This window comes from Entelurus aequoreus, linkage group LG14 (genome assembly GCF_033978785.1).
Source record: "Entelurus aequoreus isolate RoL-2023_Sb linkage group LG14, RoL_Eaeq_v1.1, whole genome shotgun sequence".
Classification (NCBI taxonomy): Eukaryota; Metazoa; Chordata; class Actinopteri; order Syngnathiformes; family Syngnathidae; genus Entelurus; species Entelurus aequoreus.
Window position 1 is genome coordinate 1,941,247 of NC_084744.1, and position 22,044 is coordinate 1,963,290.

Consider the following 22,044-nt stretch of genomic DNA (forward strand, 5'->3'; position numbering starts at 1 on the left):
AGGAGGAAACACATTTGGTTGATTTGGTCATGCTTTATTTTAATGATGCAAAGATGAATTAGCAAGTTAGCTGTTCTCCAATTACATAGAGTAGATCCCGTCACCATGCTACTACATGTTAGCAACCAGAGAGTCATAGCTAAGGTAGTTTTAAAGACATTCTCTTGGAATCATTCTGAAGATCCACACCCTTGAAGTCACCATGGAAACAAACTGAGAAGACAAGCAGAACCACTATCAGGTGATCAGACCAGATTGGTCACATGTCATCAGCACAGGTGTTTCTTACCTAAATAGTCCAGGACATGCTAATGAGGGCGGGGTTTTCATCAACATATGCAGACCTGGCAGACCTGCGTCGTCTCTTATTTGGAACCGAGCCTCCACCACAACTCTTGAGACAAAGTTCAAGACAAAGTCATTTGATTCATCAACATGTTTTCACACTGAAGATGTTCTCACTGCATGTCTGTACTATTCAAGAAGCAGGCATACCGGCTGGCAGAGTCCGTTCTGGTTAGGACACAGTACAACGTTGCAGTGCAAGTAGATCTCATTGCCGCTTTGAACAAAGTGGAACATGTGGAAGGAGAAGTCGCTCGACGTTGTCTGTCCATTAATCCCCACCTTGACCAGCCGGCTGGACTGGGAACAGCTACTCACAAACATAAACCTCAGAGTTACAAGTTCCATCCCTGCTTCAGTCTCAGAGCAAACTGAAAACGTTGAACTTGGAACATTGGTCACTGATAAAGGTCAAAGCAACAATGACGTGAGCTTCTCACCCTTCAGAGATCAGGTCGTATCGCAGACCATCATCAGGGGATGGCCCGTCGGTGGCCCAGCAGGAGTTGGTCACCAAGGAGACCAGGTTGCCATCCAGGCCCTCTGTCATCATCTCCACAAAGATGCTCTGATTTAGCTGAATGGCCATGTTGGGCTGTACCATATATCTGTGCGCTGAGTCCTTGTAGGCGGTCATGTTTAGCGTGTAGTTCCACGATCCAGACACCATCTGCTGCATCACCGAACTGTAACACAGCACACCTAGCATCAATGCACATGCATAACGTAAAGCATGACAGGTCTTGGAGGAATGCAACCTGCGACCAGTTCTCACTGGGGATGGGCATTAACTTGCATCCCTTCAAGAGACTCAAAGTGCGTTCACACCTCATTTTCACCTCAACAGGAGCAACTTAGAGTTCAGAACAGTAGCATGAAGCAAGATTTGGCCAGAGTGCTCAGGCTAGTTAATATATATATCGGTGTTTCGGGATCCCCGAAGGAGAAACGCCTCTGGTTCAGCATCTTGTTTAGGCATATATTGACAAAGAGCAGAGGGGACTGGGCCCCACCTGTGTCTCACAGTGCAGTCTCCATTGCAGATGCAAAATCATGTTATCACATGCTTTGTAAAGATCACTCTGACTCCAACTAACTTTGCTTGCATCCGGAAGGTCATACTCATGAGCTCTGGCTGGGTCTGGAAACAGGACAGGTCCATTTGAAACGGTTCTGGCACCCCCGAAGCGTTGACCAGGGTGTTTTCGTAGAGCACGTGGCTGGCGTTGGCCTGAATGAGTCAAGAGGTTACATGTTGAATGGCTGCGATGCCAGTGCTTAAGTTGGTTTGGCTTGGAGGGACACGCACCGTCACCAGCACCCCGCATGGATCTTGACTGTCAAAGCTGAAGGTCACCATGTGGTTGGATTCGTTCACCTGTCCTGTGCACGAGTCATTGTTGAGGTGCAGTTGCCTGTAGTCCACACCCCGCTCTTCCAGGAGACAACCCACCAGGGTGACAGAGGCAGAGTTCTCCACGCAGACTGGTAGCACATCTGAAAAGAAGACGCAAAACGGGGCCGGACCTCAGCATCATGTTTGAGGACGGACCCCGAGAACTACCCAATAGCCGCACCTAGAGTCTGATCGGAGGCAAAAATGGCCCGACAGAAGCAGCCGATTCCACCGTTGACGCCATCGGCACAGAACTCGTGATCCACACAGCGAGTGTCCTGACAGAAGGTCAGAGGGTCGGCTGGAAAGCAAAGAGGCACAGGTCGCTGAAGAAGTCATTTGAATACAAGCTGAGAATTTTATTTTCAGTACAAGTAACAGTCGTATATTTGTAAAGGTTGGCACTAAAAACTGCAATCGATTACACGTGTCTGCCTTCTTTTTTGTTCGAAGGAGAAATTGAATGTGAGGAAAACAACATTTTTTAAGGAAGATTCAAAGTGATGTTTCTGGTTTCCTGTCTTTCTTTCATTCAGGCCAATGACATGCCGTCTTGTTCGGGGCGGTGTAGCTCGGTTGGTAGAGTGGCCGTGCCGGCAACTTGAGGGTTCCAGGTTCGATCACCCCTTCCGCCATCCTAGTCACTGCTGTTGTGTCCTTGGGCAAGACACTTTACCCACCTGCTCCCAGTGCCACCCACACTGGTTTAACTGGAACTTAGATATTGCGTTTCACTATGTAAAAGCGCTTTGAGTCACTAGAGAAAAGCGCTACATAGATATAATTCACTTTACTTTACTTTGTTACGATGTCAATGAACTGAACACATTAGGATTTACCAAACTACTTTACTGTATCGTTTGGTGGAAATCGACACTGTCACCACTACAGAAACTTGAAGAACCAGAATGCACCAGGAAGTCAACTAAACACAGAAAAATGATCATGTATTCCCAGGTCATGTTAACCAGGACAATAATTAACATTGGTCTTCTGTTTAGTGCCATCTGGTGGCCAACATTGGAGCTGTCTTTCCCAGTGAGGGATGGCTTTTTGACACCGGTGGGCATGTTTAATATATCGTGATTCATTCATGGACTCTCAAAAACCCAAGTGAGTAACACAGATGGTCTTACAGCAGTTGGCGTCTGTCCTCCAGCTCTCCAGCGTGTGGTTCTTCTTCAGGCTACAGGCATGAGCGTAAGCCTCCAAAAACTCACATTTGAGGCCGTCCACATCTGGATAATGACACAGCGTGCGGTTGCAGGAGCTGAAGTATGGCTCTGGATCGATGTCAGCATGACAGTCGGTGAAGTCAGTGCCGTTTAGGATTTGACAGCTTCAGTGGGGATAGAACAATGGATTCGAAGTCAAGACCATAAAAGAGCCCCTTGTGTTGTGTTTTTATCTCACTGTTCAGTCACTGCGGTGCAGTTGATGGACGGGTCGGCTGGCTCGTTGTACCGCATCTCACAGCTGGGACGCGACAAACCGAAGACCGTGGAACAACACAAAGTAGAACATGATGAAGCTGCACTCAGGAGACGTTCACACAGTGACAAGGTCTCACCTGTCGGAGCTGAAGTCAGACGACTTGGCCTCATTTAAGGTCACACTGGAGTTGGCGCACAAACCCCCGCGGTTGGCATCGTCTTCGTAGTCGCTGTCTGACAGGAAGAACATCAATCCAGGTTCAAGTTTTTATAGCAGATTTCAGTCAAACTTTTGTCATTCCCCCGGTGTAAAATGGATGAATGGATCTGGATTATTGCTGGATCAATTCATAGTATTCACTAGAAATGTCTCGATCAACATTTTTGGCCCCCAATCCTGATCCGATTTTGCATCCTGATCCGATACTTTGACAATAGTATATGGATGTAAAATGTCTTTAACAAGTAACTAAAGTAAACATAGTATCACATTTCTAAAAACTTATATAGAGTTTGTGGGGTTTTTTTGTAGATTAGATGTTGTATTAAATCTCTGGTATTGAATGCTGCATACAATTTGTTTCAGATCATCGAGGCTTGTTAGCTCATCAACCAATTTCCTATCATTTGAAAAAAAATAAAAAATATCAGCCCCTGATTCGATCCATCGATCGTGATCGGGAAATCTCGAGTATTAGCATTTAGCAAATCATGACAAAACCTGTTAACTAGGACTTGTCTTTTCTTCTGTGTTGGCATTGGTTGCTAATGGTGAGGGTGCATTTTAGCTTAATGCTCCTAAAATCTGGAATAGTCTTCCAGAAGATGTGAGACAGGTATCAACTTCAGCAATGTTCTAATCCAGGCACTTGAATTGTGCATATGACAAGCGAAAGTATTTTATCCACACTTTAATTTTGATATTCCATATGATTGTTTATACGATGATTTGATTTTAATTTGAAGACATAGTCCTGGGTCTTCCCCGTGGCCTCCTACCGGTCGGACGTGCCCTAAACACCTCCCTAGGGAGGCGTTCGGGTGGCATCCTGACCAGATGCCCGAACCACATCATCTGGCTCCTCTCGATGTGGAGGACCAGCGGCTCTACTTTGAGCTCCTCCCGGATGACAGATGCTCTTACCCTAACTCTAAGGGAGAGCACCACCCAGTGGAGGAAACTCATTTCGATCTTGTCCTTTCGGTCATAACCCAAAGCTCATGACCATAGGCGAGGATGGGAACGTAGATCGACCGGTAAATTGAGAGCTTTGTCTTCCGGGTCAGCTCCTTCTTCACCTCAACGGATCGATACAGCGTCCACATTACTGAAGACGCCGCACCGATCCGCCTGTCGATCTCACCATCCACTCTTCCCTCACTGGTGAACAAGACTCAAAGGTACTTGAACTCCTCCACATGGGGCAAGATCTCCTCCACATCTTGGAGATGGCACTCCACCCTTTCCCGGAAGAGAACTATGGTCTCTGACTTGGAGGTGCTGATTCTCATCCCGGTCGCTTCACACTCTGCTGCGAACCGATCCACAAAAGACCTATTCCGCTCAAAGATTGTTCACAAGTCTGTGTCAGTGAGCACTTCCCAAGATCATCCATCCCACCTATCAGGTGTGGCATAACAAGATGCTGATTAATGCACAGGTGTGCCTTAGGCTGCCCACGATAAAAGGCCACTCTGAAGTGTGCGGTTTTGCTTTTTGGGGGGTCTGGGTGGGTCAGAAAAGCAGTCAGTTTTTGGTGTGCCTCACACATCTCCTTGGCATAGAGTTGATCAGGTTGTTGATGGTGGCCTGTGGAATGTTGGTCCACTCTTCAATGGCTGTGCCAAGTTGCTGAATATTGGCAGGAAGTGGAACACGCTGTCGTATACGCCGATCCACAGCATCCCAAACATGCTCAATGGGTGACATGTCTGGTGAGTATGCTGGCCGTGCAAGAACTGACATGTGTTCATCTTCCAGGAATTGTGTACAGATCCTTGCAACATGGGGCCGTGCATGGTCATGCTGCAACATGAGGCGATGGTCCTGGGTGAATGGCACAACAATGGGCCTCAGGATCTCGTCACGATATCTCTGTGCATTCAAAATGCTATCAATAAAATGCACTTGCGTTCGTTGTCCATAACACACGCCTGCCCATACCAAAACCCCACCCCCACCACTCCATTCACAACGTTGACATCAGAAAAACGCTCTTCCCACACGACGCCACACACTCTGTCTGCCATCTGCCCTGAACAGTCAAAAACCGGTATTCATCCGGGAAGAGAACACCTCTCCAATGTGCCAGAGGCCATCAAATTGGAGCATTTGCCCACCTAAGTCGGTTACGACGACAAACCACAGTCAGGTCGAGACCCCGATGAGGACAACGAGCATGCAGATTAGCTTTTCCTGAGAAGGTTTCTCACAGTTTGTGCAGAAATTCTTTGGTTAAGCCAACCAATTGTTGCAGCAGCTGTCCGGGTGGCTCGTCTCAGACAATCATGGAGGTGCACCTGCTGGATGTGGAGGTGGGCTGCTGTGGTTACACTTGGTCTGCGGTTATGAGGCCGGTTGAATGTACTGCCAAATTCTCTGTAACGCCTTTGGAGACGGCTTATGGTAGCAAAATGAACATTCAATTCACAGGCTACAGCTCTAGTGGACATTCCTGCAGTTAGCATGCTAACTGCATGCTCCCTCAAAACTTGCGACATCTGTGGCATTGTGCTGTGTGATAAAACTGCACATTTCAGAGTGGCCTTTTATCGTGGGCAGCCTAAGGCACACCTGTGCATTAATCATGCTGTTTAATCAGCATCTTGATATGCCACACCTGTGAGGTGGGATGGATTGTCTTGGCAAAGAAGAAATGCTCTCTAACACAGTTTGAGACAGATTTGTGAACAATATTTGAGAGGAATAGGTATTTTGTGTGTATAGTAAAAGTTTTAGATCTTTGAGTTCAACTCAACAAAAGTGTTGCGTTTATATTTTTGTCCAGTGTAGTTCTCAAAAGGAAACTCAGTATTTACTCTGCTGGAGTTACAGTATTTGTTGTTGCTGACTCTCAGTGCCTCACACAGAGAACCAGACAATGAATCAAGCGAAATTGGTGCCTTGCTCAAGGTTACCTGGAAATTAGTCTTAGTTCTTAAATAACCAGTGGCAGAGAGATTTGGACCTACAGCCCTCTGGAGCCCCCCCCTACCCTCTCCTCAAGCCCACAAACGGACACGATGGTGCTCTCCTTGATGTCATACAATGGAGACCACAGTCCTTTGGCGACGAAAGGATATTGGGTGTGAAGAAGAAATCCTGTTGACTAACCTGCTAACACCCACACGTATGTCATGAAGACCTGGGCGGTGTTGCCATTGAAGAAGACAGACGTGGTGTAGTTGACAGCATACGACATGACAGCGGTGACACCAGTGTCGTTCTTGCGGAACTCTACACCGCCATGCGTCTCTACTGGACTGTTCAAGTTCAGCTCAGTGTCATTGACCTGTATCGCAGCAAGAATCGAATGTGAACAACATGGGTTTAGATTTACTTGGGTTAGGGTTGGTTGAACACGTTTTTTTCCTACAGCACTTAGGGTTAGGGCATCAATGTCACCTTCACTCGGTCTGCTGGTCCAAGTTGAACGATGCTGTCCGAGTCCATCAGGTGGACGATCACGTGGTCCAAGAACATAACATCTTTACGACGACGTTCCTTGAACACGCCGACCACCCGCACGTTTGGTTCCGAGAACAGGGTGTAGGCACAGCGGTCTTCCACCGAGACCGAGTAGTTGGCGTCGAAGGAAACTAGGTTGGAGGCGGTCACTGTGCATACGTTGACGTCTCTCACGCATCTGGAATGTTGTTAGTCAGCGTTACACCAATGACACCATGTTGCACAGTGAAGACAACAATAATGATATTTACTCAGTATTTGTCTGAGGAAGTACGGTAAGATCTGATTCGGCAGAACAAGTCACAAAGCCGCCTTCTGAGTCGCAGCCGCTTGTGTCAGAAAAGTAATATTTCCCTGTGAACAACACAAATATTTCAATAGACATTGAGGAGAAGCTGACACATGAAGAAGAAGAGAGATCTGACCATCGTGTTGGCAGCCACTGATATCCGTGAAGATCCTGGGTCCTTGACCGCTGACTTGATCCACCTCCTCACCGTTGAAAAGCACGGTGACATTCTGCACACCACATGTGAGTCACAAGTATTTCTGTTATAATTATTAGGGGTGAGACGGTACGGGTGAAACGGGGCAAATCTCCCTCGTAGGCCGCGGTTTTCCCGTTTTGCAGTTCACTTTCCGCTTTGTTTGTGTGTGTGTGTGTGTGTGTGTGTGTGTGTGTGTGTGTGTGTGTGTGTGTGTGTGTGTTCTTGTATTTCCACCCTTCTTGAGACATTAAGAAGGAAATGTGTCTTCCATATGAGGAGGTGTGAACAAGTGATGACATAAATCAATAACATTGCATCTAATATTGAATGTCTCATTTGTGGTGACATCTATCAACATGAGGGTGCTCCCAAAAAGGAGGGATGTTTCACATCGTTTTTAAAAGTGCTCCCCCTCTGGTCAACATATGAAATAACAAGTGTGTGTTAAGAAATTGAAATGCGCCCCCTATGGCCAAAATTGATTAAAAAAAAAATAAATAAAAATATTTATATAGAGACATACTGTAATAACTTGAAGTAAATAAATAAAATAATAATAATAATAATAATGAACTAAAAGCAGTCTTTTTCTCACAATGTGTGGACTTTTTTCTTGTAAAATATGGGAACAATTTCTCATATTCTTTCTGTTTCTGTAATATTGCAATATTTTCTTGTAAAATTATTCCTTTTTAATGTAAAATTATTACTTTTTAATGCAAAATGGTGACATTTGTCATGTAAAATTCTGACTTTTATCACAATATTGCCAACTTTTTTGTTGTTGTTGTAAAATAGTGACATTTTTTGAGTAAAATGATGACTTTGGTCATATTTTTGCCAAGTAAAATTCAGATTATTATAATATTGCCAAAACGTTTTCTTATAAAATTGTGGCTTTTGTCGAGTAAAATGACGACTCTTCGTAAAATTGCCAAAATTTTAAGTTTTTCTTGTAAAATTGCGACTGTTATTGAGTAAAATTCCAACTTTTATCACAATATTGCACAAATCTTCCGTTTTTCCTGTAAAATTATGACTTGCGTTTAGTAAAATGAGGACTTTTATTATAATACTGCCAACATTCTATGTTTTTCTTGTGAAATTGTGACCTTTTTCTTGTGAAATTCCAACTCATTTTTCACAAGAAGCTTTTTTATATGTGCATAGTATGTATATATTATTAATGTTGTAAATACACTTCTTTATATAGCTAGAAAGGCTGGTCCTAAAGAGGGAGGCATTTTTCTCAGCTCTCAAGAAGGTAACAAATACAAGAATGTGTGTGTCTGTGTGCGCGTGTGTGTGTGTGTGTGTGTGTGTGTGTGTGTGTGTGTGTGTGTGTGTGTGTGTGTGTGTCCATATTAAAGTGAGATACAGGAGAGGAGACAGTAAGCTAGCTTGAATGTGAAGTGGTGGACAAATAATAAAAGGGTGGTTTAGTACAGTCCCACAGAGGTCTGAGCAGAACCGAGTCATTAGCCAGTGCGGTGGTACCTCAACCTACCAGTACGGTGGTACCTCAACCTACCAGTGCGGTGGTACCTCAACCTACCAGTGCGGTGGTACCTCAACCTACCAGTGCGGTGGTACCTCAACCTACCAGTACGGTGGTACCTCAACCTACCAGTGCAGTGGTACCTCAACCTACCAGTACGGTGGTACCTCAACCTACCAGTACGGTGGTACCTCAACCTACCAGTGCAGTGGTACCTCAACCTACCAGTACGGTGGTACCTCAACCTACCAGTGCAGTGGTACCTCAACCTACCAGTACGGTGGTACCTCAACCTACCAGTGCAGTGGTACCTCAACCTACCAGTACGGTGGTACCTCAACCTACCAGTACGGTGGTACCTCAACCTACCAGTGCAGTGGTACCTCAACCTACCAGTACGGTGGTACCTCAACCTACCAGTGCAGTGGTACCTCAACCTACCAGTACGGTGGTACCTCAACCTACCAGTGCAGTGGTACCTCAACCTACCAGTACGGTGGTACCTCAACCTACCAGTACGGTGGTACCTCAACCTACCAGTGCAGTGGTACCTCAACCTACCAGTACGGTGGTACCTCAACCTACCAGTGCGGTGGTACCTCAACCTACCAGTACGGTGGTACCTCAACCTACCAGTACGGTGGTACCTCAACCTACCAGTGCGGTGGTACCTCAACCTACCAGTGCGGTGGTACCTCAACCTACCAGATGCTTTTGAGACACTCGTATCTCAGAGCGTCCCCGCCAATTAAAATCCATTTCATTTCTGCTTGGCCCTCCCAAAACACCAAACTTGTGACATGCATTTTAAGAATAAAAACTAACTTTTAGACAGTAAATAGTATAAATGGTGTAGTATGTTCTGTTATATAGATGTTCATAAAGTGTTACTTATCTAAAAGGCATGTTGTCTATTGAAACCTCAAGTGTTGTGATACATTACAAGAGAGGAGCCTAATTTACATACCTACATAAAATAATCATTTACAACATAGTCATTAAATATGCATAATTGATTTATAAGTGAATCGTAACCGAATGTCTCAAATGTCTTTAATTCTGCATCTGTGTGCTTATTACTGATTATCAGCTGTTATTAGTTATTATCAACGATGATTAGTGATTATAAGGGATTACTTATTATCGGTGATTATTAGTGATGATCAGTGATTGTTAGTGATTATTTATTATTATCATTATTAGTGATTATCAATAATGATCAGTGATTATCAGTGATTATTACTGATGATCAGTTATTAGTGATTATCAGGGATTAACAATGATTTAAGATTACCAGTGATTAATAGTGATGTTTAATGATTATCAGTGATGATCAGTGATGATCAGTGATTGTTAGTGATTATTTATTATTATTAGTGATTATCAATAATGATAACTTGATTATTAGTGATGACCAGTTATTAGTGATTAGCAACAATGATTAGTGATTGTAAGGGATTACTTATTATCAGTGATTAGTGATGATCACTGATAGTTAGTGATTATTTATTATTATTAGTGATTATCAATCATGATCAATGATTATTGCTGATGATCAGTTGTTGTTAGTGATTATGCGGATTATTAGTGGTTAACAATGATTATTAGAGATTACCAGTGATTATTAGTGATTTTTAATGATTATCAGTGATGATCAGTGATTATCAGTTATTAGTGATTATAAGGGATTATTACTTATTATCAGTGATTATTAGTGATGATCAGTGATTGTTAGTGATTATTTATTATTAGTGATTATCAATAATGATCAGTGATTATTAGTGATTATCAGTGATTATTAGTGATGATCAGTTATTAGTGATTATCAGGGATTATTACTTATTAGCAATGATTATTAAATATTACTAGTGATTATTTGTGGTGATTTGTAATGATGATCAGTGATTATTGGTGATTATCAGTTGTTATTAGTGATTATCAACAATGATTAGCGATGATCGGTCATTGTTGGTGAATATTTATTATTATTATTAGTGATTATCAGTAATGATCAGTGATTATTAGTGACTGTTTCTCATGATTTTTCTATTTTCTATTTTATAGACATCCATCCATCCATCCATCCATTTTCTACCGCTTATTCCCTTCGGGGTCGCTGGAGCCTATCTCAGCTACAATCAGGCGGAAGGCGGGTACACCCTGGACAAAGAATGTTAAAAATTCCAATGTTACGTTTTCTATCAATGCCTTTTTTTTACTGTACCGAGGTACCTGGCGACCCGTGAGGACTTGGTACCGAGGTACCTGGCGACCCGTGAGGACTTGGTACCGAGGTACCTGGCGACCGGTGACGACTTGCTACCGAGGTACCTGGCGACCTGGGAGGACTTGGTACCGAGGTACCTGGTGACCCGGGAGGACTTGGTACCTGGCGACCTGTGAGGACTTGGTACAGAGGTACCTGGCGACCCGTGAGGACTTGGTACCAAGGTACATGGCGACCCGTGAGGACTTGGTACCGAGGTACCTGGCGACCCCTGAGGACCTGGTACCGAGGAACCTGGCGACCCGTGAGGACTTGGTACCGAGGTACCTGGCGACCTGTGAGGACTTGGTACCGAGGTACCTGGCGACCCGGGAGGACTTGGTACCGAGGTACCTGGCAACCCGTGAGGACTTGGTACCGAGGTACCTGGCGACCCGTGAGGACTTGGTACCGAGGTACCTGGTGACCCGTGAGGACTTGGTACCGAGGTACCTGGCGACCGGTGACGACTTGCTACCGAGGTACCTGGCGACCTGGGAGGACTTGGTACCGAGATACCTGCTGACCCGGGAGGACTTGGTACCTGGCGACCTGTGAGGACTTGGTACAGAGGTACCTGGCGACCCGTGAGGACTTGGTACCAAGGTACATGGCGACCCGTGAGGACTTGGTACCGATGTACCTGGCGACCCCTGAGGACCTGGTACCGAGGAACCTGGCGACCCGTGAGGACTTGGTACCGAGGTACCTGGCGACCTGTGAGGACTTGGTACCGAGGTACCTGGCGACCCGGGAGGACTTGGTACCGAGGTACCTGGCAACCCGTGAGGACTTGGTACTGAGGTACCTGGCGACCCGTGAGGACTTGGTACCGAGGTACCTGGTGACCCGTGAGGACTTGGTACCGAGGTACCTGGTGACCCGTGAGGACTTGCTACCGAGGTACCTGGCGACCGGTGACGACTTGCTACCGAGGTACCTGGCGACACGTGAGGACTTGGTACCAAGGTACCTGGCGACCTGTGAGGACTTGGTACAGAGGTACCTGGCGACCCGTGAGGACTTGGTACCGAGGTACCTGGCGACCTGTGAGGACTTGGTACTGAGGTACCTGGCGACCCGTGAGGACTTGGTACTGAGGTACCTGGCGACCGGTGACGACTTGCTACCGAGGTACCTGGCGACCCGGGAGGACTTGGTACCGAGGTACCTGGTGACCCGGGAGGACTTGCTACCAAGGTACCTGGTGACCCGTGAGGACCTGGTACAGAGGTACCTGGCGACCCCTGAGGACCTGGTACCGAGGTACCTGGCGACCCGTGAGGACTTGGTACCGAGGTACCTGGCGACCCGGGAGGACTTGGTACCAAGGTACCCGGCGACCCCTGAGGACCTGGTACCGAGGTACCTGGCGACCCGTGAGGACTTGGTACCGAGGTACCCGGCGACCCCTGAGGACCTGGTACCGAGGTACCTGGCGACCCGTGAGGACTTGGTACCGAGGTACCTGGCGACCCGGGAGGACTTGGTACCGAGGTACCTGGCGACCTGTGAGGACTTGGTACCGAGGTACCTGGCGACCTGTGAGGACTTGGTACCAAGGTACCCGGCGACCCGTGAGGACTTGGTAGTGTTGCATTGCCATCTACTCACCAGTTGATTTCCTTTTGGGACAGATTGCAGCGCACCTTGCTCACCAAATGTGCGGAAGTGAAGTTGAAACTACAAGGTGCACAGGGACAAAGTCAGGAGAAGGGATGGAAGACACATGCTTGCTGATCAGACACTTACAATTTCAGTCTTGCTGGAATCAAAGACTTTCAGTGTGGACAAACAGCGGGAAGTTCCGGTGAGTCCTGGTATACTTTGGTGGTAAGCGGAACCTGGGCCCTGGTTTCCGTTTTTGGTCTCTGATGTTACATTGACTGCTGAGCTGAGAACCACCTTCAAACGCACCTCACTCGGGAAAGACACCTCGATGATCCCGTTTGAGATGTTCACCTGGATGGGAGAACATCTTCTTATTTCACTTCAACGCCATTCTTCTTCTGCCGCTTCATACAAACCACTCCAACATTTGATACAAACCACTCCAACATTTGATACAAACCACTCCAACATTTGATACAAACCACTCCAACATTTGATACAAACCACTCCAACATTTGATACAAACCACTCCAACATTTGATACAAACCACTCAAACATTTGATACAAACCACTCAAACATTTGATACAAACCACTCCAACATTTGATACAAACCACTCCAACATTTGATACAAACCACTCCAACATTTGATACAAACCACTCCAACATTTGATACAAACCACTCCAACATTTGATACAAACCACTCCAACATTTGATACAAACCACTCCAACATTTGATACAAACCACTCCAACATTTGATACAAACCACTCCAACATTTGATACAAACCACTCCAACATTTGATACAAACCACTCCAACATTTGATACAAACCACTCCAACATTTGATACAAACCACTCCAACATTTGATACAAACCACTCCAACATTTGATACAAACCACTCCAACATTTGATACAAACCACTCAAACATTTGATACAAACCACTCAAACATTTGATACAAACCACTCAAACATTTGATACAAACCACTCCAAAATTTGATACAAACCACTCAAACATTTGATACAAACCACTCAAACATTTGATACAAACCACTCCAACATTTGATACAAACCACTCCAACATTTGATACAAACCACTCCAACATTTGATACAAACCACTCCAACATTTGATACAAACCACTCCAAAATTTGATACAAACCACTCAAACATTTGATACAAACCACTCAAACATTTGATACAAACCACTCCAACATTTGATACAAACCACTCCAACATTTGATACAAACCACTCCAACATTTGATACAAACCACTCCAACATTTGATACAAACCACTCCAACATTTGATACAAACCACTCAAACATTTGATACAAACCACTCCAACATTTGATACAAACCACTCCAACATTTGATACAAACCACTCCAACATTTGATACAAACCACTCCAACATTTGATACAAACCACTCCAACATTTGATACAAACCACTCCAACATTTGATACAAACCACTCCAACATTTGATACAAACCACTCCAACATTTGATACAAACCACTCAAACATTTGATACAAACCACTCCAACATTTGATACAAACCACTCCAACATTTGATACAAACCACTCCAACATTTGATACAAACCACTCAAACATTTGATACAAACCACTCCAACATTTGATACAAACCACTCCAACATTTGATACAAACCACTCCAACATTTGATACAAACCACTCAAACATTTGATACAAACCACTCCAACATTTGATACAAACCACTCCAACATTTGATACAAACCACTCCAACATTTGATACAAACCACTCCAACATTTGATACAAACCACTCCAACATTTGATACAAACCACTCCAACATTTGATACAAACCACTCCAACATTTGATACAAACCACTCCAACATTTGATACAAACCACTCCAACATTTGATACAAACCACTCAAACATTTGATACAAACCACTCCAACATTTGATACAAACCACTCCAACATTTGATACAAACCACTCCAACATTTGATACAAACCACTCCAACATTTGATACAAACCACTCAAACTAGTCAGCTGCCAACGTGGGAACATTTTCTCTCCACATATATATTGATCAACCATGAATTGATCAATATGTAATGATTATTAGTGAGAATCAGTCATTATCAGTGGACATTAGTGATGATCGGTCATTATCAATCATTGTCAGTGACTATTAGTGATAATCAGTGATTATTAGTGAAAATTAGTGATTATTAGTGATAATTAGTGATTATTAGTGATGATCAGTGAACATTAGTGATACTCAGTGATTATAAGTGATGATCGGTCATTATCAATCGTTAGTGATTATTAGTGCTAATCAGATAACATTAGTGATAATCGGTGATTATTAGTGATAATCAGTGCTAATCAGATAACATTAGTGATAATCAGTGATTATTAGTGATGGTCGGTCATTGTCAATCATCGTCAGTGATTATTAGTGACTATCAGTGATTATTGGTGACTATCAGTGATCATTAGTGATAATCAGTCATTAGTGAGACTCAGTCATTATCAGTGGTAATCAGCGAACATTAATGATGATCAGTTATTAGTGATAATCAGTCATTATAAGTGATAATCATTATCAGTGATAATCAGTGATTAGTGATAATCAGTGATTATTAGTGATGATTAGTTAGTGATAATCAGTAATTATCAGTGATAATCAGTCAAATATCAGTGAACATTAGTGATAATCAGTCATTATTAGTGATGATCAGTTATTATTGATAATCAGTAATTATCAGTGATAATCAGTAATTATTAGTGATCAGTTATTATTGATCATCAGTAATTATCAGTGATAATCAGTAATTATCAGTGATAATCAGTAATTATTAGTGATCAGTTATTTTTGATAATCAGATATTAGTGATAATCAGTCATTATTAGTGATAATCAGTGATTAGTGATGATCAGTTATTAGTGATAAGTGATTGTTAGTGATTATTTATTATTATTAGTGATTATCAGTAATGATCAGTGATTATTAGTGACTGTTTCTCATGATTTTTGTATTTTCTATTTTGTAGACTAAGAATGTTAAAACTTCAAATGTACGATGGTGTGGACATTGTGAATGGAAGGTAGTGTAGAGTCATACGGTGGTGTGGACATTGTGAATGGAAGGTAGTGTAGAGTCATACGGTGGTGTGGACATTGTGAATGGAAGGTAGTGTAGAGTCATACAGTGGTGTGGACATTGTGAATGGAAGGTAGTGTAGAGTCATACGGTGGTGTGGACATTGTGAATGGAAGGTAGTGTAGAGTCATACGGTGGTGTGGACATTGTGAATGGAAGGTAGTGTAGAGTCATACGGTGGTGTGGACATTGTGAATGGAAGGTAGTGTAGAGTCATACGGTGGTGTGGACATTGTGAATGACTTACCTGTGCTGTGGTGTAGGTTCCTCCCAGGGCCTTGATGGAACACGCACTGAAGTTGAAAGTGTCAGAGAACTGAGCGGTGGCACCTGAGGACCAGGACCAGGACAGTTAGGGTCTGGGCTGGGGAGGGTGTGAGAGGACTCAGAGGTTACCTGGTAGCAGGCTGATGGCCACCGTGATGATTAGGGGGAGGAGCATGATGGAGACGACCAATCAGCTGACAGAGATCTGTAAGAAAACACATATGGTCTGTTCTGGTTCTGCTTCAATTCTTCTTTGGGTTTCAAAGTTTCTTCCCTGGTTGTGAATATAATTCATCATATTTCAAATAAATATATGATATAGCCATTTTCCACTTTTTTGGAAATGCTGCAGTTCTTATGGATCAATGAATCCAGACATTCTTGGTGTGTCTGGGGCCCTGCCAGCCCTGGGGGCCCATTTACCAAGAAGGAATGTCAGGGTGTTTCATTTGACCATAAACGTATTCCTAGAGTAACGGAGGCCGGCTGGTGTGTACCTTCAGGTTAGCGAGTTGATAGCTCGGTAGCTAGCACGCTCGTCTCTAAGACGGACGACCCGGGTTCAAGTCCCGGGCGTAGCAGAGAAAAAGCTGGTACTGTACCAGCTAGGCAAGTTACAGTGGTGCCGTGACCCGGATGATAGGGAGGTTTAGGGGGGTGAGTGTAAAGGAGGCTAAGTGTACGTTGGTAGACCTCACCCACTGACAACCTCAAGAGCAGTTCTGGTTACTGAGTTGATTGCTCGGTACCTAGCATGCTCATCTCTCATACCGGACTACCTAGGTTCAAGTCCAAGGTGGAACAGAAAAAGCAGGGAATGAACCAGCGAGGTGGGTTACCGTGGTGCCGTGACCCGGATGAGAGTGAGGTTTGGGGGAGGGCAGGGGGGAGTGTAAAGGAGGCTGACTCATTCAAGAAGACGATTTTGACTCGGCACAGAACAGCAACAGCGACTCTGCATATTTGTTAGCATGATTGTTTTAAGATGTATTTCATCTTTTCCTATTTTTAAATGTATGTTTTGTGCCACAAAACATTAAATGACACACAAAAGCCACTTTTTTGTTATCTCGGTCGATCTTTTGATCGGCCACAATTTAAAAAGTTTGCCATATTTAAAAGATTCATTCATTCATAAATGATTCAATTAATTGCAGTTTTTTAATCTCGTCACAACTCTTATGTTGAAATTGTTATTTGCTGAAAAGACCGACCCTCGATTCTGACCTCATGGTAAACTACCGGCCGGTGTCGCACCTCCCCTTTATCTCGAAAATCCTATAATAAAAAAGTGGGACTATTTTGTGATTAAAAAAGTGTAAAAATTGTTTCCTATAATAAAAAAGTGGGACTTTTTTGTGATTAAAAAAGTGTAAAAATTGTTTCCTATAATAAAAAAGTGGGACTTTTTTGTGATTAAAAAAGTGTAAAAATTGTTTCCTACAATAAAAAAAGTGGGACTTTTTTTGCGATGGTGGCTCCAGATAATAAAATAGATAAATACTACCGTCGATCATAACATTTTATTAGAAGTGCTAAATATTATAAACGTATCACTTTCCTCTGGCACTGTTCCCCTCGCATTCAAAACAGCGCTTATTCATCCTCTGCTCAAAAGACCTAACCTCGATTCTGACCTCATGGTAAACTACCGGCCGGTGTTGCACCTCCCCTTTATCTCGAAAATCCTCGAAAAAAGTGTTTTAAACAATTTACTTCCCATGAAAGTGATTAAAAAAGTGTAAAAATTGTTTCCTATAATAAAAAAGTGGGACTTTTTTGTGATTAAAAAAGTGTAAAAATTGTTTCCTATAATAAAAAAGTGGGACTTTTTTGTGATTAAAAAAGTGTAAAAATTGTTTCCTATAATAAAAAAGTGGGACTTTTTTGTGATTAAAAAAGTGTAAAAATTGTTTCCTATAATAAAAAAGTGGGACTTTTTTGTGATTAAAAAAGTGTAAAAATTGTTTCCTATAATAAAAAAAGTGGGACTATTTTGTGATTAAAAAAGTGTAAAAGTTGTTTCCTATAATAAAAAAAAGTAGGACTTTTTTTGCGATGGTGGCTCCAGATACTAAAATAGATAAATACTACCGTCGATCATAACATTTTATTAGAAGTGCTAAATATTATAAACGTATCACTTTCCTCTGGCACTGTTCCCCTAGCATTCAAAACAGTGCTTATTCATCCTCTGCTCAAAAGACCTAACCTCGATTCTGACCTCCTGCTAAACTACCGCCCGGTGTCGCACCTCCCCTTTATCTCGAAAATCCTCGAAAAAAGTGTTTTAAACAATTTACTTCCCATGAAAGTGATTAAACGTGTAAAAATTGTTTCCTATAATAAAAAAGTGGGACTTTTTTGTGATTAAAAAAGTGTAAAAATTGTTTCCTATAATAAAAAAGTGGGACTTTTTTGTGATTAAAAAAGTGTAAAAAATGTTTCCTATAATAAAAAAAGTGGGACTTTTTTTGCGATGGTGGCTCCAGATAATAAAATAGATAAATACTACCGTCGATCATAACATTTTATTAGAAGTGCTAAATATTATAAACGTATCACTTTCCTCTGGCACTCTTCCCCTAGCATTCAAAACAGCGCTTATTCATCCTCTGCTCAAAAGACCTAACCTCGATTCTGACCTCATGGTAAACTACCGGCCGGTGTCGCACCTCCCCTTTATCTCGAAAATCCTCGAAAAAAGTGTTTTAAACAATTTACTTCCCATGAAAGTGATTAAAAAAGTGTAAAAATGGTTTCCTATAATAAAAAAGTGGGACTTTTTTGTGATTAAAAAAGTGTAAAAATGGTTTCCTATAATAAAAAAGTGGGACTTTTTTGTGATTAAAAAAGTGTAAAAATTGTTTCCTATAATAAAAAAGTGGGACTTTTTTGTGATTAAAAAAGTGTAAAAATTGTTTCCTATAATAAAAAAGTGGGACTTTTTTGTGATTAAAAAAGTGTAAAAATTGTTTCCTATAATAAAGAAGTGGGACTATTTTGTGATTAAAAAAGTGTAAAAGTTGTTTCCTATAATAAAAAAAAGTAGGACTTTTTTTGCGATGGTGGCTCCAGATACTAAAATAGATAAATACTACCGTCGATCATAACATTTTATTAGAAGTGCTAAATATTATAAACGTATCACTTTCCTCTGGCACTCTTCCCCTAGCATTCAAAACAGCGCTTATTCATCCTCTCCTCAAAAGACCTAACCTCGATTCTGACCTCATGGTAAACTACCGGCCGGTGTCGCACCTCCCCTTTATCTCGAAAATCCTCGAAAAAAGTGTTTTAAAACAATTTACTTCCCATGAAAGTGATTAAAAAAGTGTAAAAATTGTTTCCTATAATAAAAAAGTGGGGACTTTTTTGTGATTAAAAAAGTGTAAAAAATGTTTCCTATAATAAAAAAGTGGGACTTTTTGTGATTAAAAAAGTGTAAAAAATTGTTTCCTATAATAAAAAAGTGGGACTTTTTTGTGATTAAACGTGTAAAAATTGTTTCCTATAATAAAAAAGTGGGACTTTTTTGTGATTAAACGTGTAAAAATTGTTTCCTATAATAAAAAAGTGGGACTTTTTTGTGATTAAAAAAGTGTAAAAATTGTTTCCTATAATAAAAAAGTGGACTTTTTTGTGATTAAAAAAGTGTAAAAGTTGTTTCCTACAATAAAAAAAGTAGGACTTTTCTTGCGATGGTGGCTCCAGATAATAAAATAGATAAATACTACCGTCGATCATAACATTTTATTAGAAGTGCTAAGTATTATAAACGTATCACTTTCCTCTGGCACTGTTCCCCTCGCATTCAAAACAGCGCTTATTCATCCTCTGCTCAAAAGACCTAACCTCGATTCTGACCTCCTGGTAAACTACCGGCCGGTGTCGCACCTCCCCTTTATCTCGAAAATCCTCGAAAAAAGTGTTTTAAAACAATTTACTTCCATGAAAGTGATTAAACGTGTAAAAATTGTTTCCTATAATAAAAAAGTGGGACTTTTTTGTGATTAAAAAAGTGTAAAAATTGTTTCCTATAATAAAAAAGTGGGACTATTTTTGTGATTAAAAGAGTGTAAAAATTGTTTCCTATAATAAAAAAGTGGGAGTTTTTTGTGATTAAAAAAGTGTAAAAATTGTTTCCTATAATAAAAAAGTGGGACTTTTTTGTGATTAAACGTGTAAAAATTGTTTCCTATAATAAAAAAGTGGGACTTTTTTGTGATTAAAAAAGGGTAAAAGTTGTTTCCTATAATAAAAAAAAGTAGGACTTTTTTTGCGATGGTGGCTCCAGATAATAAAATAGATAAATACTACCGTCGATCATAACATTTTATTAGAAGTGCTAAATATTATAAACGTATCAATTTCCTCTGGCACTCTTCCCCTCGCATTCAAACAGCGCTTATTCATCCTCTTCTCAAAAGACCTAACCTCGATTCTGACCTCATGGTAAACTACCGGCCGGTGTCGCACCTCCCCTTTATCTCGAAAATCGTCAAAAAGTCTTTTAACAATTTACTTCCCATGAAAGTGATTAAACGTGTAAAAATTGTTTCCTATAATAAAAAAGTGGGACTTTTTTGTGATTAAAAAGTGTAAAAGTGTAATTGTTTCCTATAATAAAAAAGTGGGACTTTTTTGTGATTAAACGTGTAAAAATTGTTTCCTATAATAAAAAAAGTGGGACTTTTTTGTGATTAAAAAAGTGTAAAAGTTGTTTACTATAATAAAAAAAGTAGGACTTTTTTTGCGATGGTGGCTCCAGATAATAAAATAGATAAATACTACCGTCGATCATAACATTTTATTAGAAGTGCTAAGTATTATAAACGTATCACTTTCCTTTGGCACTGTTCCCCTAGCATTCAAAACAGCGCTTATTCATCCTCTCCTCAAAAGACCTAACCTCGATTCTGACCTCCTGGTAAACTACCGGCCGGTGTCGCACCTTCCCTTTTATCTCGAAATCCTCGAAAAAAGTGTTGTAAACAATTTACTTCCCATGAAAGTGATTAAACGTGTAACAATTGTTTCCTATAATAAAAAAGTGGGACTTTTTTGTGATTAAAAAAGTGTAAAAATTGTTTCCTATAATAAAAAAGTGGGACTTTTTTTGTGATTAAAAAAGTGTAAAAGTTGTTTCCTATAATAAAAAAAGTGGGACTTTTTTTGCGATGGTGGCTCCAGATAATAAAATAGATTTTGGGTCAGATGCGTCAGTAATGCTGTAGTCTCGCGAGAGAGAGCGTACGTGACGCGGGAAAAAAAAAATAGAGTCAAGTGGCACACTCAGCTGCCAAACAATTCTGATTCATTCAGAAATAAAGCAAATAAAACTTAAATATCAAAATCTGGAGGCACTTGAAGGCTACATCGAAGAGTGCTACGACCGTCTCGTCATGGGGAAGCCATCTAAGACGCCAACGTCTAAAAGAAGCCGCCGGAGGACTCACCTGGCCATGTGTCACCACCCGTACAAACTTCACCGACATCTTGGATTCCATCGACAAGAGGCTGACTTGTTTGGATGGCCGCCTCGCACTTGTTGAGGTGCTCCACAAGGAATTCCAAGCCATCCGTGAGAGTTTGAATTCGGACAACAGCAGGTCATGTCTCTCGCCAAGGAGAAGGCCGCTCTTCGTGAGGACTGTTAAATCCCTCACCGACGGAGTGACGCAACTCAACCGGGACAACAGGAGCATGAAGGAGACGATGCTAGACCTCCAGGCGAGAAGCATGAGGGACAATCTGGTCTTCGCGGGGATACCGGAAAAGAGCGAGGAAGATCCAGAGGAAACCATCAAGTCCTTCATGGAACATCAGCTCAAGCTTCCAGCAGACACCATCAGGAACATCACCTTCCATCGCGTCCACCGCTTGGAGACAAAAGC

General features: G+C 42.0%; 2 protein-coding genes across 3 annotated transcripts in view; one reads left to right on the plus strand and one right to left on the minus strand.

Moving 5' to 3' along the window:
* LOC133664250 (glycosyltransferase-like domain-containing protein 1) overlaps window positions 1-10,935 on the plus strand; it is a 65,703-nt gene extending 54,768 nt beyond the window's left edge. Inside the window, exon 13 of the transcript XR_009828560.1 lies at window positions 10,913-10,935. The gene's annotated coding sequence lies outside the window, so the exon portion shown is untranslated. The remainder of the gene's footprint in view (window positions 1-10,912) is intronic.
* On the minus strand, window positions 39-21,738 carry LOC133664249 (alpha-tectorin-like). Of its 2 annotated transcripts, none has more exons than XM_062068748.1 (19): window positions 21,607-21,738; window positions 16,277-16,352; window positions 16,128-16,210; window positions 12,867-13,076; window positions 12,729-12,797; window positions 7,288-7,381; window positions 7,114-7,216; window positions 6,800-7,040; window positions 6,509-6,686; window positions 3,312-3,408; window positions 3,155-3,217; window positions 2,962-3,080; window positions 1,923-2,042; window positions 1,655-1,842; window positions 1,443-1,576; window positions 786-1,031; window positions 496-655; window positions 290-394; window positions 39-213 (listed from the first exon to the last, which is right to left on the minus strand). In XM_062068748.1, the coding sequence occupies exons 2-18, from the start codon at window positions 16,320-16,322 to the stop codon at window positions 290-292; spliced, it is 2,256 nt and encodes a 751-aa protein (XP_061924732.1). In that variant the 5' UTR covers window positions 16,323-16,352; window positions 21,607-21,738; the 3' UTR covers window positions 39-213. The 2 variants fall into 2 exon arrangements, with proteins under 2 accessions (XP_061924732.1, XP_061924731.1); XM_062068747.1 differs by having other exon boundaries at window positions 2,878-3,080.
* Between the last annotated feature and the right edge of the window lie 306 nt (window positions 21,739-22,044).

Excerpts from the sequence above, each read along its gene's own strand:
- LOC133664249 (XM_062068747.1), bottom strand. The coding sequence starts at position 16,322 with ATGCTCCTCCCCCTAATCATCACGGTGGCCATCAGCCTGCTACCAG. Across the intron at positions 3,409-6,508 it reads ATACGTGTGGGTGTTAGCAG|ACAGCGACTACGAAGACGAT; the intron begins GTTAGTCAACAG and ends TCTTCCTGTCAG. Across the intron at positions 1,577-1,654 it reads CATGCGGGGTGCTGGTGACG|GCCAACGCCAGCCACGTGCT; the intron begins GTGCGTGTCCCT and ends TGACTCATTCAG.